The sequence below is a fragment of the Myotis myotis genome, unplaced genomic scaffold (assembly GCF_014108235.1).
Source record: "Myotis myotis isolate mMyoMyo1 unplaced genomic scaffold, mMyoMyo1.p scaffold_m19_p_3, whole genome shotgun sequence".
NCBI classification, from domain to species: Eukaryota; Metazoa; Chordata; class Mammalia; order Chiroptera; family Vespertilionidae; genus Myotis; species Myotis myotis.
This window is the reverse complement of record NW_023416335.1, coordinates 95,166,383-95,185,758: the sequence shown is the minus strand read 5'-3', so window position 1 is coordinate 95,185,758 and position 19,376 is coordinate 95,166,383. Positions and strand designations below refer to the sequence as shown.

The 19,376-nt window shown below is 41.0% G+C and overlaps 1 protein-coding gene and 1 pseudogene across 1 annotated transcript in view; one reads left to right on the top strand and one right to left on the bottom strand.

Annotated features, from left to right (window-relative positions):
- SGCG (sarcoglycan gamma) overlaps window positions 1-19,376 on the top strand; it is a 208,701-nt gene that overhangs the window by 156,348 nt on the left and 32,977 nt on the right. The window contains exon 10 of the mRNA XM_036301222.1: window positions 13,980-14,052. Coding sequence (XP_036157115.1) covers window positions 13,980-14,052 — 73 coding nt within the window. The remainder of the gene's footprint in view (window positions 1-13,979; window positions 14,053-19,376) is intronic.
- LOC118651741 lies at window positions 12,952-13,522 on the bottom strand (annotated as a pseudogene).

Here is a 19,376-nt window from a genome sequence, read left to right as displayed (position 1 = left end):
ATTTATATGCAAAGGGGAGATTATCTTAGTGGGCCTAATCTAATATCAAGAGATCTCTATAACAGAGAGTTTTCTTTGGCTGGTAGTAGAAGGGAAAGTCAGAGAAATTGAAAGTGCAAGAAGGATTTGTTGCTCTGTTGTTATATGAAGATGAAGGGGGACATGTGATAGGAATTTGGTGGCTTCTAGAAGCTTAGAGAGGCCCTTGTCTGATAGCAAGAAAATGGGACCTCTGCCACAAAACCATGAGGAACCGTGCCTTGCCAGCAACCTGACTAAGCTTGGACACAGATTCTTGTCCAGAGCCTCCAGAAAGAGTCCTGCCTGGTTGACAACTGGATTTTGGCTTTATGAAACCCAAGCATAAACACTAAACAAACCCACTGGGCATTACTTCTGACCTACAGAAGTGTAAGCTAACAAATGACTATCATTTTAAGCTGCTGAGTTTGTCATAGAAATAGAAAACTAATACAGCCATTACACAATTTCAACTGTGTTAGAAAAATTGCACCATAAACAAAACTTGATTATTTCATACTAGAGGCCCAGTGCATGAAATTCGTGCACAGGTAGGGTCCCTAGGCCTGGCCAGCAATCAGGGCCAATCTGTGGGGCAACTGGCAGGGCGATTGGGGGGCCCCTGCTGGCACCTACCTTGGCTGGTCTGGGGCCTGCAGGCTTGAGGGAAGCTCCTGAATTGAGCATCTTCCCTCTGGTGGTCAGTGCATGTCATAGCAACCAGTCATTCCACCATTTGGTTGATTTGCATATTAGACTTTTATTATATAGGACTAGAGGCCCAATGCATGAATTTGTGCATGGGTGAGGTCCGGCCGGCCTGGCCCCAATTGGCAGATCGGGGTCAGGCCTGTCGGGAGGAGGAGATGGCAGGAGGTTGGTCACCAGCCCACCTCAATCAATCGAGGCCAGGCCAGCTGGGGGAGGGGCCGCGGGTGATTGACCAGTGGGCCCCACCCCTGAATGGGGTGGAGGGGCCAATCGGGGGCCAGCAGCCTAGGGGAGGGGCCATGGGTGGTTGCAGGCCAGCCCTACCCCTGATTAGAGTAGGCAGACCTATTGGGAGCAGAGCTGGCTGGGGGGAGGGTCCACAGGTGGTTGGCTGGCTGGCCCTGGCCCTGATCAGGGTGGGGGGGGCCAATCTGGGGTGGGGCCAGGGTGAGGTAAGAGGGGCTGTGGGAGGGTGGCCAGCTGGGCCCTCCCCCTATTGGGGTGGGCGGGTGCGATCAGGGGTGGGCCAGTCGGGGGAGGGGCTGAGGGCCTATTGTGGTGGGGCAGGCTGATCGGGAGCAGGGCTGGCCGGGGGGATGGGAGGGGCCATTTGGCTGGCCCATTCTTGATCGGGGTGGGAGAGTCCAATCAGGGGAAGGCCAGCACAGGGTAGGTGCCATGAGGTTGGCCGGCTGGCTCTACCACCTGATTGGGCCGGTTCACTGGCCACAGTGGGTGTCATAGCGACCAGTTGTTATGGCCATTACAGTTGCTGGCTTTTTATATATATTTAGACTAGAGGCCCGGTGCACAAACATTTGTGCACTCAGGGGGGAGGGGGGTCCCTTAGCCTGGCCTGTGCCCTCTTGCAGTCTGGGACCCCTCAGGAGATAACGACCTGCTGGCTTAGGCCTGCTCCCACAGAGGGCAGGCCCAATCCCTAGGTGCAGTCCCTGGTTGGGCTCAGAGCAGGGCTGATTGGGGGGTTGGGACACCGCCCCCAGTCACACTCAAGGCAGGGTCGATGGGGAGGTTGTGGCGCCACCCCCTGTACACACAGAGCAGGGCCAATCAGGGGGTTGGGGCTCCGTACCCTGTCACGCACAGAGCAGGGTCCATCAGGGGTTAGGAGAACTCCCCCCTGTCACGCACAGAGCAGGGCCGATAGGGTAGTTGGGGCACCACCCCATCACACACAGAGCAGGGCGGATCAGGGGGTTGGGGTGCCACACCCTGTCACACTCAGGGCAGGGCCAATCAGGGGGTTGGGGCGCTGCCACTGTCACACTCAGGGCAGAGCCGATGGGGAGGTTATGGCTCTACCTCGTCACACACAGAGCAGGGCCCATGGGGGGGGGGGGATTGGGGCCCTGCACCCTGTCACACACAGAGCAGGGCCGATCAGGGGTTTGGGGAGCTCCCCCCTATCAGGCACAGAGCAGGGCTGATCAGGGGGTTGGGGCGCCTTCCCCTGTCATGAACAGAGCAGGGCGGATAGGGAGGTTGTGGCACCACCCCCTGCCACACACAGAGCCGCAGGGCGATCAGGGGGTTTGGGCGCTGCCCCCTGTCACGCTGATCCCGGTGTCGGGAGGCCTCGCAGCTCTGCTGATCCCGGTGCTGGGAGGCATATTACCCTTTCTCTATATAGGATAGAGGCCTGGTGCATGGGTGGGGGCCAGCTGGTTTGCCCTGAAGGGTGTCCTGGATCAGGGTGGGGGTCCCCACTGGGGTGCCTGGCCAGCCTGGATGAGGGGATGATGGCTGTTTGCAGCTGGTCACACACCCTTCAGGGTTGGGGTCCCCACTGGGGTGCCTGGCCAGTCTGGATGAGGGGCTGAGGGCTGTTTTCAGGCTGGCGGGTGACTGAAGCTCCCAACCGCTCCTTTTTTTCTTTTTTTTAAAATTCTGGGCCAGCTTTAGCTCTGAGGCTTGGCTCCAGCTTTTAGGCCTCTGCTGCTGAAAGCAGGTATCTGGTTTGTTTGGGTTCTATAATCAAACACTGTTTCAACTCCAGCTCTGAGATCCCGGCCTGCTAAAAGCATGTTTTTGGGGTTTTGTTTAACTTCTATATTTGTAACAATGTTTCAAACTGCAAGCTCAGAGGCCTGCAACGGCAGGCGGGAACGTTGGAGTCCTCCGTCACTGAAGCAAGCAAGCCTCATGTTCGCTTCACGCTGCCTGGCTGCCGGCTGCCATCTTCGCTGGCAGTTAATTTGCATATCGCCCTGATTAGCCAATGGGAAGGGTAGCGGATGTATGGCTAATTACCATGTTTCTCTTTTATTAGATAGGATGATTTTGTACTTGTTACAATGATGACTAAGTTCTGTGAAATATAAAATACAATAAGAATATTTTCAACCCTAGCTGGTTTGGCTCAGTGGATAGAGCATCAGCTGGTGGACTGAATGGTCCCAGGTTTGATTCCGGTCAAGGGCTTATGCTCAGGTTGCAGGCTCGATCTCCAGTGGGGGCCATGCAGGAGGCAGCTGATCAATGATTCTCATCATTGATGTTTCTATCATTCTCTCCCTCTCCCTTCCTCCCTGAAATCAATAAAAATATATATTTTTAAAATTTTTTCATAAACTTTAATTTTTCTTTTTTTTTAATTGTGATGAAAAACATATAACATACAATTTTCCAATTTTTTTTCAATTATAGTTCACATTCAATATTATTCTGTATTAGTTTCAGGTGTACAACATAGTGCTTAGACAATCATATACTTTACAGAGTGGTCCCCCTGATATTTTAAGTACCTCCCCCGCCCCCGGCCTGTACATAGCTATTACAATATTATTATTTTTTAAATTATTTATTGATTAAAATATTACATATGATAAACTTTAATTTTTCAAAGTAAATTGCAACTGAAGCTTTTCTCCTCCACTAACTGTAGAGGCTTGGTTCCTTTTTAAATAGACTGACTCTAAGTAGCCTTTGGAGTTTATTGGATCAAACAAGGAAAGAAAAGTGATAAGAAAAGAGACAGACAGCCAGCTTCACTCTGGGAAATGGGAAAGAGAATTAAATGCTTTTCTTCACTTTTCTCCCTTCTGGTTACATGCACAACTGTCCCAAACCTGAAATCTAAGGGGAGAAATGAAGTGGCTCTTTCTTTAAAGTGGCACACACCAAATTTCTGACTTGCACTAAATTCTGATCTTGACTCAGATAATGAAGTGTTTTCTTGCCATTACCTTTGTCTTAAGTACTCAAAGAATAAGATGAAATCTCTAACTCTTAAGCAGCTTTTATAGAGACTTTAGTTAACTGGGAAACTGAAGAACAATTTTTAAATAAAAATTATGGAGATTAAACAATTTGACCAATTTAGAAATTGACCTAGACTTTTAAGCAGTCTCATTTTCCTCCCTATAAATAGAATTGGTCACCAAGTAACTAAAATTAGCATGCCTGTTTTACTAACCCCAGTTACAGAACACATTATTGGAATAGCATCTGAATGTCATCTTAAAAAAATTATATTTCATTGCCAGGTCTCACTTCTGGCAGATGATAAATTGTTAGTTTGGCTGCCTCAAATGTATTTTAGTTCCTTGGCAATTATTTGCTAGGCTGGGTCCATTCCCCAATATTTGGTAAGAGAAATAGGATCCTGTAATAGGATTCATTTTCTTATCACTAATGAAGAAAACAAGATCTAGGGATAAGTCGGTCGATTTATTTTTACCTCTCTGTCAAGCTAAGCAGGATTATATAAAGTGAAAAGTGATGGTGTAGAAATGCTTAAATCACCCGCAAAGCCATTGACAAAAAAGGAGCTGGAGAATAGAATTTAACAACTGAAGACGTAAACATAAACAAAGATGATAAGTCCAGGTACCTTAAAAAGACATGAAGGCAAATATCTAAAAGGTGCTTACTAGTATAAGTCACCATACCATTTAAGCTATATATCCAGCACATGCATCTCTGACCACTTTTTGATGCAGCTCTATGGACAGTTGATGGCCTGGTCCATCAGTTAAAAATCTTTCAGCTGAAAGGAATGAAAGACCAAATTAAAAATGGCTTAAACTATAAGGACATAATCCTATTAATAAAAGCCTATGCGGTCGTCACGCCCTCACGCTGTGACACCCTCACGCTGCAATGAGTGATCACCAGGAGGCTGCGTGCACAGAGGGCACATGCCAGTGGGCAGGGCTGAGTGCGCATGCGGGTGGATGGGGGCTTAATGCTGTGTTCACAGCATGGAGGTGGGTTCTGCGGCTCCACGCGGCAAGGCCAGGGGTCCTGCCTTAGCACCGCGCCTTCCTCTTTGGGGCAATCCAACCAGGAGCCCCAGATGGCTGGGCGGGGCCTACTTCTTTGGGGCAATCGATCACAGGGCTTCCGCACTGTGAGAGGGCACAGGTCAGGCTGGAAGACTGCCCCCCGCCCCCACCCGAGTGCACAAATTTCATGCACCAGGCCTCTAGTTATCTCATATGAGAAATCTGGAGGTAGGATAGGTTGAAGTAATTCAGTGGTCCAGTAATATTTCACTCCAGCCTTGCTTCTATCCTATATAATAAAAGGCTAATATGCAAATCGAGCAAATGGTGGAACAACTGGTCTCTATGACGCGCACTGACCACCAGGGGGAAGACGCTCAATGCAGGAGCTGCCCCCTGGTGGTCAGTGCACTCCCACACGGGGAGCCCCGCTCAGCCAGAAGCCAGGCTCAGGGCTGGCAAGTGCAACGGCGGTGGTGGGAGCCTCTCCTGCCTCCATGGCAGCGGTAAGGATGTCCAGCTGTTGGCTTAGGGGGGAGCGGACCTAGGCTGCCAGTCAGACATCCCCAGAGGGCTCCTGGACTGCAAGAGGGGGGCAGGCCGGGCTGAGGGACCCCTCCCCCCCCCCGGGTACACAAATTTTGTGCACCAAGCCTCTAGTTCAAATATGTTGACATTCCCCTTTTAGTTGCAAAATAGTTCCATCAATTCCAAGCATCACTTCCCTGTGCAATGATTTCCAGCAAGAGAACCTTGATGGCCTTTGGTGATCTGGCCTCTTTAAGTTAACCTTCCAGACAAAATTCACCTCATATTAAATTACTTGCATTGCTCTTATAAGTGGCAGTTAACTATAATTTATTTTTTAACTCAATCTAATAAACTTTGATTTTTAGTGAGGAGTTTAAGGCATTCACATTCATTTTGATAATTGTTCTCTTTGGGTTATTCTGGGTCATATTATTTCATAATTTTTATCTTTTAATTTTATTAAATTTGAATCTGAAATAAGCCTGGTGTAACAGGAGATACAAAAAGACCAGATTATTCAGGGACTTGTAGGCCACTATAAGAAGCTAGAATTTGTTTTAGGGCCAAAGGAAAGACATTGGATTGTTTGGAACATATACTCGTTGGCTTGTTATACATTTCAAGATCAATATGACTATTGCAAGGGAGAATATATTGTTTGGAGGAAAGAATGGGAGCAGTAAGATCCAATGGAGATATAGTACAGGCAATAAATGATGTTGACCTGGCCTAGATGGTCATAGAGGGAAGCTAATGACTCCACACTAAGAATTAACATATAGAGACAAATCAAATGGGTGTCAGGCATCCAGGGAGGGAATCAAAGATGAAAAGATTATATTTGTATTTGGATGATGTCATTACTGTCTGGGTAATGGAGATGACTGAGGAGGAGAAGAATACACTTGTAAAGCAGAGAGAACCGACAGTTAATGTTTTAGATATATAAATTGAAGATATCTGTGAAAGAGCCAAGTGAATATATCAAGCCTGCTATTGGATAAGTGAGGGACCTATTGTTCAGAACAGCAATCTAGAATAGAGATGTACATGAGGACATCATCAATTAAGTGAACTCAGAGACGACAGCATTAGAGCCCATGTAAAGGGAGAGCAGCCACCAACAGAGAGTTGTTGACAATGTGGAGGGAGGGATGTCACAATGGCCTTTTTCCTAGCACCAAGACAGACACTGTGTTCCCAGAATTTGAGATCCAGGAAAGGTAAGGCCCTTGGATTTGTTATCATGGAGGTAATTATTATATTAACAAGAGCATTTTTATTGGAGTTTTAAGCAAAGGACAGTTTGTAGTGGTGGCAGAGTGAATAGAATAGGAGGCAGTACAGACATTGTATAGAAGTTTGGCTGTAAAGGGGAGCAACAGATTTTTTTACCCTATTTAAAATGACCATTTCAGTTTATAAATACTCAATGGATACATGGAATTAATCTTAATAAATAGTTATCAGTGAGATGATAACGCATTGTCGTTTTGATTTGCATCTCTCGTATAATTAGTGACTTTGAGCAGGTTTTCATATGGCTATCATCAACAAATCAACAAACAACAAGTGTTGGAGAGGATGTGGAGAAAAAGGAACCCTTCTGCACTGCTGGTGGGAATGCAGACTGGTGCAGCCACTGTGGAGAACAGTATGGAGCTACCTCAGAAGACTAAAAATGGAACTCCCATTTGACCCAGTGATCCCACTACTAGGAATATATCCCAAGAAACCAGAAACGCCAATCAGAAAGGATATATGCACCCCTATGTTCATAGCAGCACAATTCACCATAGCTAAGATTTGGAAACAGCCTAAGTGCCCATCAGCAGATGAGTGGATTAGAAAACTGTGGTACATATACACAATGGAATACTATGCTGCGGTAAAAAAAGAGGAACTCTTGCCTTTTGCAACAGCATGGATGGAACTGGAGAGCATTATGCTAAGTGAAATAAGCCGGTCAGAGAAAGATAAATACCACATGATCTCACTCATTTGTGGATTATAGAGAACAACATAGACTGATGAAAAGGGACAGACCCAAAGACTGAGAAACAGCAATCAGGCTATCAATCCCCAGAAGGAAAGTAGGGGAGGGCGGGGGTAAGGGGAAGAGATCAACCGAAGGACTTGTATACATGTATATAAGCCAAACCAATGGACATGGACAACAGGGGGATGGGAGCATGAGTTTGTGTGTGGGGGGAGGTTGGGGGTTAATGGGGGGGATGAGGACACATTTGTAATACCTTAACTAATAATAATAATAAAAAAAGAATGGAGTAGAAAAAATGTTTATAAAATTGTACGTTTTTGCTAAGGGCCATAAACTATGAATAAAATAATATAATTTATTCTTGATTGGGAAAACTCAATTTTATATCATTTCTTCCTAATATAATCCATAGGCTCAATACAATCTCAATGAAATCAGCAAGAGATTTTCTTGGGAACAGGGAGAAAAAAGTGTTCCATTAGTTTAGATAAAAGTATGGCTGTATAAGAATATGAAAATTAAATTTTATTGAATTAAGGACTTTTAATTCTAATGATTTTTAAGTAATAGGATAACTGTACAAAGGATGTTCCTGGCAGCACTTCATAATAGTTAATCACTGTAAACAAACTATGCAAATGTATCTCATCCATACAATAAACACTCTCCTGTCATTAACAATGAAAAAAAAAAAGTTATCAGTGTAAATACAAAAATCTAATATATGTCTGGGTATATATTATCCATTGTTTGACCAGAGGAATTAATATTGAACTCTGTGCATTTCTGTAACTAAAGAATCCAGAGGTAGCAGTATGTTAGAAAGAATGGAGCAACTTGGAACAATTTCCCCTCCAGTTTTTGGGCTCTGTCCATGATCTCCATTATTTCTGGGCTCTGCCCCATGAACTTTTCAACTGCTTCACCACTATTTCAATCCATCTTGTACCAAAATCTGACTAAATTTCCTCACATGCGTATCATTCATTATAAATTGTTGTAGGATCCAGAAAAGAATGGTGTCATTCAAATACTACTGATAGTAGAAATGACCACACCATTTACCATGTCTGATCTCAGTGATATATTCTTTAAAAAGGTTAATATTATAAGCCTGGGCTTTTTTGGTCTGTTTTATCACACTTTCTTGTATATGTAATATTTATACAGGGTCATATTAGACAAGGTCATTTTACTACATGATTTATGTGACAACATTTTATAGTGGAATTTTTCCCCTTCCTATAATTTATATAATTTCAAATAATATGCCTTATTTCTCAAAGGGAGCAGATGTTACATCCCTTATATTTTTATATATAGTCTTGGTTAGGGATATTAAGTATGAGTAAAAACATAAAGAAAATATAATTAATTGAAGATCAACAATCATTTACTGAGAAATATTTTATGAAACCATTTAGAAAATATCTATTTTATTATATGTAAATAAGTTCTAAGGCATATTTACTTTGAGGCTAGAGTTATGATATAATCAAGTTCACATAATTTGGGCATTACAATTTCAATGATAGAGAAATTGCTCCTCTTATTAGAAGATAATGCCTATAAGTTCGTATTATCAGTACATTGTCTGCTAACAGTACATTGTCTTTACGGGGCACTCTATCATTAACTCTGGTCATATTAGAAGGTAATTGGCATGCATTTAAATCTAATTATGGAGCTATATTTTCTTGTAAATAGTCCCACTGGCACTATTAGAATAATTACACTTCTTAGAGGAAAAAGAATTGAAGCTGTGTTAAAATAAAAATAAAAATTTCAATCAAAATACATTGTAGTTTCTACCTTGTTTTAGAAAGGGTGCTTAGAATAGTCTTACTTTACATAATGGTCACCATTATCATTGAGGTTTGCTTAGGTGGTATTTACTTTTTATTTCAGAGAGGAAGGGAGAGGGAGAGAGAGATAGAAACATCAATGATGAGAGAATCATTGATCGGCTGCCTTCTGCATGCCCCACACAGGGATTGAACCTGCAACCTGGCATGTGCCCTGACTGGGAATTGAACCATGCCCTCCTGGTTCATAGGTTGACAGTCAACCACTGAGCCATGCCAGCCGGGCATTTAGGTGGTATTTTAAGGAATGTGTCGTATTATATTCTCATCTGAATATAATTTGTATGAATTATAACATTATTTTCATACAATGTTAACTTTCGCCTTTGTGTTCCTTTATTTCAGTTGATTACAGTTTTTGTGTTGGTCATGTTACCAAATCTGATTTGTTATTAGCAAAATTTTAATTTTTTGCTAATTTAATTATATTTTACTTATTTGCCACATACTTTTATTTCTTGAATGAGAATGTATGCATTTGTTATGTCTTTATATTTAAACAAAATTACTAGAGAAGCAGTAATTATAATGACAAAACTAATACAGGTAGTATTGTTGTGGAGAAAATGTGAGGATGTTGTGAACTGTTAAATCAGGAAAGACTGCTGACAAGACCTTTGCTCAACTTGGTGTCTGGGAAACTTTTCACCAGGTTTTCAATGGTAAGTATCAAAACTAGTACATGATTAAATTAAAAAATAAACATTTTAATTATTTTCAGTATTCCCTGAAGAGGAAATTCTGCACAATGTGAAAATATCTGCTGAGTTCTTTGTGGGACTAAGAGGGAGAGGAACAGTTTTTTGCAGCTGTAGACCCTAAGTCTGGAGTGGGACGTAAACCAGGGGCAGACCCTAAAACAGGGGTAGGGTCTAAGCCAGGGGCAAAACCAAAGAATGAGGTATATTTCAGGAAAGGCACAGGGACCTAGGTAAATCATGATGAGTATGTATAGGCAAAGTGATGCTAGTTAAATCTGTGTGTATGCCCACAATATTAAAGAGAAATATCCTATATAATAAAAGGGTAATATGCAAATAGACTGAATGGCAGAACAACCAAACAACCAATCAAAGCATAATATGCTAATGATATGCTAAGGCTGCTCAACTGCTCACTGTGTACTGACCACCAGGGGGAAGATGCTCTGACCGGTAGATTAGCTTGCTGCTGGGGTCCGGCTGATGGGACTGAGTGAGATGGGCCACACATGCCCTAGAGCCCTCCTGCAGTCCCTCCCTGGCCTGATTGTGCACTGGTGGGGTCCCTCAGCCTGGCTTGTGCCCTCTCACAATCCAGAACCCCTCAGGGGATGTCGGAGAGCCGGTTTCAGCCCAATCCTGCAGGCCACTCCCCTTGGGAGGGCATCAGACGCAGGGCTCATGACTGGTGAGCACTATTGTGGCAGTCTCCTGATCAGGACTAATTGGGCGTAAGCCTGAGGCAGGCACAGTGGGGCCAGGATGAGCAGGAGCAGCAGGTAGGAGCTTCAGGTGGCGTTGGACTGTGGGTTTTGGCCCGATCCCTGCAGGCCACCCAGAGGGACCCCACCCGTGCACAAATTTGTGCACCAGGCCTCTAGTTTTAAATATAATATGAAAGAAAAATTTGTATTTCCATATTGAATTCTTTATTTTTCTAGTAACTGGATTATTCATTCATTTCTATACACTGGTCACATTTTCCTGCTCCTGCACTACTGCTTTCCTTGAAAATTATTGTCCATCACCTCCATATAGTTACAAATGTCTATTTATTTTAAGGTTCAGGCTAACTGCATTTTATTATAGAAAGTCTTCCCGGCTGCCTTAAGTAATGTTCCCCTGCTGATGACACCCAAAATAACTTAGTTGCACACTCCTATTGGCACATTACTTTCTATTATATAGTATTTGTTAATTATGTATGATAAACCCTAGAGCATATAGATTAAAAATGTGGGTTTTGAATTCAAATCACAGACCTGCCTTTTGCTGTGTAACTTTAGGAAACTTAATTAACCTTTCTGTTCCTCAGTTTTCTCCTCAGTAAAATAATCTCACCTGCCCTGTAAAGTTCTGAATATTAAACCAATTAGGTATATCAAAGAATATGTCACTGTCATCTTTGCATCTCTTCACCTCCACTGACATCGTGTCTTGTGTATAATTTGATTCTCAGACTAGTGAAACAATAGGGAAGATACTGACTCCTAGAAATTAGAAAGTCAATTTTCAATATTTAAAAATGTTTATTTTTCTCTAATTTTCTGATGTGCTTTAAGAAACAAATGACACAAGACACAATTTTTACACATAAAATCTAGAAAATGAGTCAAATGACTATTACCTAAAAGATAGAGACAAGCAGTTTTCAACTGTAATTCTTTTTCAATTTGAGGGCTTATATTGCTTCCTACATTTAAAAAAAGCCCGCAGCCCTGGCCAGGTGGCTTAGTTAATTGGAGCATTTTCCTGAACACTGACAGGTTGTGGGTTTGATTCCTGGTCAGAGCACATACCTGGGTTGCAAGTTGTGCACTGGTGGGGTCCCTCAGCCTGGCTTGTGCCCTCTCACAATCCAGAACCCACAGGTTGTGGGTTTGATTCCTGGTCGGGATGCATACATGAGGCAACCGATCAATGTTTCTCTCTCACATAGATGTTTCTCTTTCTCTTCCTCTCCCTTTTCTTTCTAAAATCAATAAACATCCTGGGGTGAGGATTAAAATAATAATAATAAGCCTGCATATTTTGAATTGCTTTACAATCATATTTCTGTAAGAACTTACTGAAATTGTGGTATCCTTGGAAAAGCAAGAGAGCAGTTAACTGTGCCTATTTTTTAATCCACACTGAAGGATATTTTTTTGGTGTTTTTTTTTTTATTACAGAATTTAAAAAAAACACCTATATTTCCATAGAATACATTTCACATTAAAGATTCTCACAGTGGGAAAAATAATTTATTATTTAATTTTATATTTGTGGATATTATTTTGGGACAAGTAAAATGAACACATTTGAGGAGTAAGTCTCAGTTTACAATGTGTAATGTTTTGATACCTCTACATGGGTGCTTCTTCCCTTCATGGAACTTCTCTATACTTAGAAGAAGTTCTTCAGGCTCTTTTTCCCAGGATTTAGAAATTAGTAATGTGAAATATCAGTGTTTCCTAACTTTAAAGTTTCTCAAAAACATATAACCATCAGTGACTGGTATTAACTGAACAAAGGTGGGAAGTTTTCAAACATTAAGTACTGGATAAGTTGATGTAGTATTTATTTATGAATTAATAGCTTTTCCCTTTCTCCATAACTCCCAAGGCAAATATAGATGTTTGATTAGGTATTGATAGTAATAAAGCTGGATTCCCTTTAAGAGTTTGGTAAATTAAAATGCGAAAGCTCTTATATAATGTACAGTTATATTGTGAATCTCATGAGAAGCTAGAGGACAACCTCATTCATTTGCCAGCATGTGGAACTCAATCTCACAATTTCTTCGATATAATTCCTCTCGAACCTTTTCCTCACAGATTAAATTCTAAAACTAGCCAGGTGATTAGAAGAGGTTTATCTCACTAGTGGACTTCTCTGTTATTTTCCCCTTATTGTGAGATGAATGGCATGACAGAGCAGAGGCAAAGAGGTGTACAATCAATTTTCGAGGTATTAAGTCAAGAAGGACAGAGCTTCCACAGCATGGCAACAGCTTTGCTGATGCCCACATCGTGATAGTTGAAATAACAAAGCCCAGCAAAGGTGAAAGCCGAGAGTATCAAAAGGTCTGCCTTGGGAGCTTTTTGCAATGCATCCTTTTGAACATACTCAGTAACAACTTCTCTGAGGCCCCATAACCATGGAGAGCAAGGACCACAGCCAGGGAGTACTCCATCACAAAGGAAGGATCCAAAAACACAGCTGGAAGTAGGCCCAGGAGCAAAACACTGACAACCCTCTCACCAGTCCAGTGAAGAGACACAGCCTTGGAACCAGAAGGCAGCTGGGTGACAGGTGAATGTGCTGTATTCCACACCATCCTGGGGTAGGTTGGTCCTGGAGAAATGCTGAGATTTGAGCAAGTCTGACCCCTGGGTTTCAGAGGAAGAGAGCTTGGTCTCCTTGGGCACTGCAGAGGACACTCAGCCTCCACATACTCACCATCTCGCTCCTGAAGGTTCAAGGTCTTGGAGGAGGATATGTTTTTACTGATTTTAGAGAGAGGAAGGAAAGGGGGAGAGAGAGAGAGAGAAAGAGAGAGGAAGAGAGAGGGAGAGAGGGAGAGAGAGAGAGAGAGAGAGAGAGAGAGAGAGAGAGAGAGAGAGAGACTGATTTGTTGTTTCTTATAGGTATCCCAACTGGGGATCAAAACCACAACCTATGTGTGTGTCCTGATAGGAATCAAACTCGAAATCTTTCCTTGTATGGGGAAATGTTCCAACCAATTGAGCCAACCAGCCAGGGCATGCCTATTCTTTTTTCCTGCAGTTCAAACATCTGCACAAATTCAGCAACAAAGATCAGAACCTACTTGTGCTTTTCTATATAGTCTAAATATTTATTGTTTGATGTATCACTAATTTTACTTTTGTAAGATGATGTATCTTTGTTTTTTGTTTAGGGCCTGAAGGAGCTCTTTTTGAACATTCAGTGGAAACACCCCTCATAAGAGCCGACCCATTTCAGGAGCTGAGGTAAAAATTTTGTTCAAATATAAATGTACTACTCATCTATAGAAGACACCTGGATAAGTGCTAGAATAATATTTTTTCACTTGTAACCAGATTGATTTTTTTTTTGCCCACTGCTAGGTTTTTTCTTTATTGATTAAGGTATTACATATGTGTCCTTATACTCCCATTGCCCCTCCCCCACCCTGACTCGTGCCAACACACCCCTAGTGTATGTGTTCATTGGCTATGCTTATATGTATGCATACAAGCCTTTTGATTGATGTCTCCCCCTTCTCCCCATTCTCCCCTGCCATCCCTCTGAGGTTTGACAGTCTGATGCTTCTCTGTTTATGGATCTATTTTTGTTCATCAATTTATGGTGTTCATTATATTCCACAAATGAGTGAGATCATGTGATAGTTATCTTTCTCTGACTGGCTTATTTTGCTTAGCATAATGCTCTACAGCTCCATCCACACTGTTGCAAATGGTAGGAGTTCCTTCCTTTTTACAGCAGCGTAGTATTCCATTGTATAGATGTACCACAGTTTTCTAATTAACTCATCTTTTGATGGGCACTTAGGCTGTTTCCAAATCTTAGCTATGGTAAATTGTGCTGCTATGAACATAGGGGTGTATATATCCTTTCTGATTAGTGTTTCTAGTTTCTTGAGATATATTCCTAGAAGTGGAATCACTGAGTCAAATGGAAGTTCCATTTTTAGTTTTTGGGGGAAACTCCATACTGTTCTCCACAGTGGCTGCACCAATCTGCATTCCCACAGGCAGTGCAGGAGGGTTCCTTTTTCTCTGCATCCTCACCAGCACTTGTCATTTGTTGATTTGTTGATGATAGCCATTCTGACAGGTGTGAGATGGTACCTCAATGTCGCTTTGATTTGCATCTCTCAGATAATTAGTGACTGAGCATGTTTTCATATGTCTCTTGGCCTTCTGTATGTCCTCTTTTGAAAAGTATCTATTTAGGTCTGTTGCCCATTTTTTGATTGGATTGTTTATCTTCCTTTTATTAAGTTGTATGAGTTCCCTGTAAATGTTGGAGATTGAACCCTTATCAGAGATAACATTGGCAAATATGCTCTCTCATGCAGTGGGCTTTCTTGTTGCTTTGTTTATGGTTTCTTCTGCTGTGCAGAAGCTTTTTATTTTGATGTAGTCCTATTTGTTTGTTTTCTCTTTAGTTTCCATTGCCCTAGCAGCTGTATTGGTGAAGATATTGCTTTGGCAAATGTCTGAGATTTTCTGCCTGTGGATTCCTCTAAGATTTTTATTGTTTCCCATCTTACGTTTAAATCCTTTACCATTTTGAATTTATTTTTGTGTATGGTGTAAGTTGGTGGTCTAGTTTCATTTTTTGCATGTATCTGTCTAATTTTCCCAGAACCATTTATTGAAGAGACTGTCTTGACTCAGTTGTATCCTCTTGCCTCCTTTGTCAAATATTAATTGAGTATAGTTGTTTGGGTCAATTTCTGGGTTTTTTAATCCTATTCCATTGGTTTATATGGCTGTTCTTGTGCCAGTACCAGGTAGTTTTGAGAACAGTGGCTTTGTAATATAGCTTGATATCTGGTATTGAGATCCCTCCTACTTTGTTCTTCTTTCTCAAGATTGCTGCAGCTATTTGGGGTGTTTTTTTTTTTTATACCAGATGAATTTATGGAGAGTTCATTCTAGGTCTGTGAAATATGCCATTGGTATTTTAAAGGGGAGTGCATTGAATCTATAGATTGCTTTGGGTAGTATGGACATTTTAATGAGGTTGATTCTACCTATCCATGAACATAGTATGTTCTCCCCTCGGTTTATGTTTTCCTCTATCTCTTTTTTCAATGTCCTGTAGTTTTTTGAGTACAGGTCTTTTACCTCTTTAGTTAAGTTTATTCCTAAGTATCTTAATTTTTTTGATACAATGGTAAATGGGATTGTTTTTTTTTAATTTCTCTTTCTTTGAGTTCATTATTGGTGTATTAAAAAGCCATAGATTTCTGGGTGTTAATTTTGTATCCTGCTACATTGCCAAATTCATTTATTAAGCCTAGTAGTGTTTTGATGGAGTCTTTGGGGTTTTCTATGTACAGTATTATGTCATCTAAGAATAATGACAGTTTTACTACTTCTTTTCCAATTTGGATACCTTTTATTTCTATATCTTGTCTAATTGCTATAGCTAACACTTCCAGTATTCTGTTGAACAGGAATGGTGAAAGTTGGCATCCCTATCTTGTTCCTTTTCTTAGGTGAAATGGTTGTAGTTTTTGCCCATTGAGTATGATGTTGGCTGTAGGTTTGTCATATATGGCTTTAATTATGTTGAGATATGATCCCTTTATTCCCACTTTGCTGAGGGTTTTTATCAAAAAAGAGTGTTGGATTTTGTCAATGCTTTTTATGCATCAATTGATATGACTATGTGATTTTTATCTTTCAATTTGTTTATGTGATTATCACGTTTATTGATTTGCAGATGTTGTACCATCATTGCAAACCTGGGATAAATTCTACTTGGTCATGGTGTATGATCTTTCTGATGTACTGCTGGATGCGATTTGCTAGAATTTTGTTGAGGATTTTGGCATCTATGTTCATGAGGGATATTGGCCTGTAATTCTCTTTCATTGTGTTGTCTTTATCTGATTTTGGTATTAGGGTGATGCTGGCTTCATAGAATGAGCTTGGAAGTGTTCCTTCCTCTTGAATTTTTTGGAATAGTCTGAGGAGGATAGGTTTTAGTTCTTCTTTGAATGTTTGATAATACTCTCCTGTGAAGACGTCTGTCCCTGAGCTTTTGTTTGCTGGAAGCTTTTTTGTTGACTGCTTCAATTTTCTCTATAGTTATTGGCCTATTGAGATTTTTAGATTCTTCCTGATTGAGTTTTGGAAGGTTTCATTTTTCTAGGAATATGTCCATTTCTTCTAGGTTGTCAAGTTTGTTCAAATAGAGTTGTTTATATTGTGTGTGTGTTTTTACAGTTCTTTGTATTTCTGTGGGGTCTGCTGTTATTTTGCCTCTTTCATTTCTGATTTTGTTTATTTGGGTCCTCTCTCTTTGCTTCTTGGTGATCCTGGTTAGAGGTTCATCAATTTTGTATATCCTTTCTAAGAACCAACTCTTGGTTTCATTGATCTTTTGTATTTTTTTTTTTGTCTCTATGTCATTTATTTCTGCCCTGATATTTATTATCTCTTTCCTTCTGCTCACTCTGGGCTTTGCTTTTTGCTCTCTTTCTAATATTTTAAGTTGTAGAGTTAGATAATTTGTTACCAGTTTTTCTTGTTTTTTTGAGGTAGGCCTGTAGGGAGCTATAAATTTTCCTTTCAGGACTGCTTTCACTGTGTCCCATAAATTTTGGATTGTTGTGTTTTCATTGTCATTTGTTTCCAGGATATTTTTTATTTCTTCTTTGATCTCTTTGGTAACCCAATCATTGTTTAATAGCATGCTATTCACCTTCCCAGTGTTTGAATTTTTTTATTGTTTTTATTGTAGTTTATTTCTAATATTATGTCATTGTGGTCTGAGATGATGCTTGATATGGTTTCCATCTTCTTGGATTTGGAGAATCTTTTCCTGTGTCCCAATATGTGGTCTATCTTTGAAAATGTCCCATGTGCACTTGAGAAGAACATGTATTCTGTGGCTTTGGGGTGAAATGTTCTGAAAATTTCAATTAAGTCCATCTGATCTAGTGAGTCATTTAGGATTGCTGTTTCTTTGCTGATTGTTTGTCTAGAGGATTTATCCAGTGATGTCAGTGGTGTATTAAAGTCCCCTACTATGATTGTATTGTGGTCAATCTCTCCCTTGATATCTTCCAGGAGTTCTTTTATGTATTTGGGTGCTCTTGCATTGGGTGCACTTATGTTTACCAGGGTTATATCCTCTTGTTGTATCGGTCCCTTTAGGATTATGAAGTGGCCTTCCTTATCTCTTTTTATGGCCTTCACCTTGATGTCTATTTTGTCAGATATAAGTATGGCTACCCCAGCTTTTTTCTCATTTCCATTTGGCTGAACGATATTTTTCCATCCCTTCACTTTTGAGTCCCTTGTTCTGAAGTGGGGGTCTTATAGACAGCATATATATGGGTCATGTTTTTTTATCCATTCAGCCACTCAATGTCTTTTGATTGGAGCATTTAGTCCGTTTACGTTTAAAGTTATTATTGATACGTACTTGTTTATTGCCATTTTTATTTTTTGTGCCTGTATTCTTTCTTCCCTTTTTATTTCTTCTTTTTACACCAGTTCCTTTAGCATTTCTTGCATGCTGGCTTAGTAGAAACAAACTCCCTTAGCCTTTTTTTTTTTTTTTTCCTGTGAAGTGCCTTATTTCCCCTTCAATTTTGAATGATAGCCTTGCTGGATAGAGTATTCTTTGGTTCAGTCCCTTGCTTTGCATAATTTTGTGAACTTTCTTCCATTACTTTTTTGCCTGATGTGTTTCTTTTGAGAAATCATTTGATAATCCAATGGGAGATTCCTTGTACATAACTTTCCGTCTCTCTCTTGCAACCTTTAAGATCCTCTCTTTGTTGTTAATATTTGCCATGGTAATTATGATGTGTTTTGGTATGGGTTTTTTTAGGTTCATCTTGTTTGGAACTCCTTGTGCTTGTGTGACTTTTTTATTCCCCAAATTAGGAAAGTTTTCTGACATTATTTCTTCAAATAGGTTTTATAACCCTTGTTCCTCTTCTTGTCCTTCTGGAACTCCTATTATTTGTATGTTGCTTTGTTTCCTGTTTCTCAAAGCTCCCTCAGGCTCTCCTCCTGTCTCTTAATTTTTTTCTCCAATTGCAGTTCAATTTGGGTGTTTCGCTGCCCTGTCGTCTAATATACTAAATTGATCCTCCGTTTCTCCTAGTGTACTGTTAAAAGTTTCCATCGTGTTTCTTATTGGAGCTATATCACTCTTTATTTCCTCTTGATTCTTACATAAATTGTTGATTCTTTTCATACATCTGGTTTATGAATTGTCTGACCCTTATTCTGAGTTCTTTTTCTGACATATTGCATGCTTCCTTTTCACTTAGCTCCTTTTCTGGCGATTCCTCTTCTTTCCTTTGGAGGGTTTCTTTGTCACCCATTTTTTCTCCTGCTGAAAGATCTAAGTGTTGAGTCATGTGGTGGCTGCTCCACAGGCAACAGTGACTACTTGGGTGGCAGCTGCTTCTCATGTGGTCACAGCAGCAGCTGCTCCTCAGTTGGTGGAGAATCCTGGTGTGGGGACTGCTCTCACAGCTGTTCACAGCAGTAGTTGCTTCTCCAGCTGCTGGGGGTGAGCTGATCATCGCTCATGCAGCTGCTGCTTCTTGGACAGG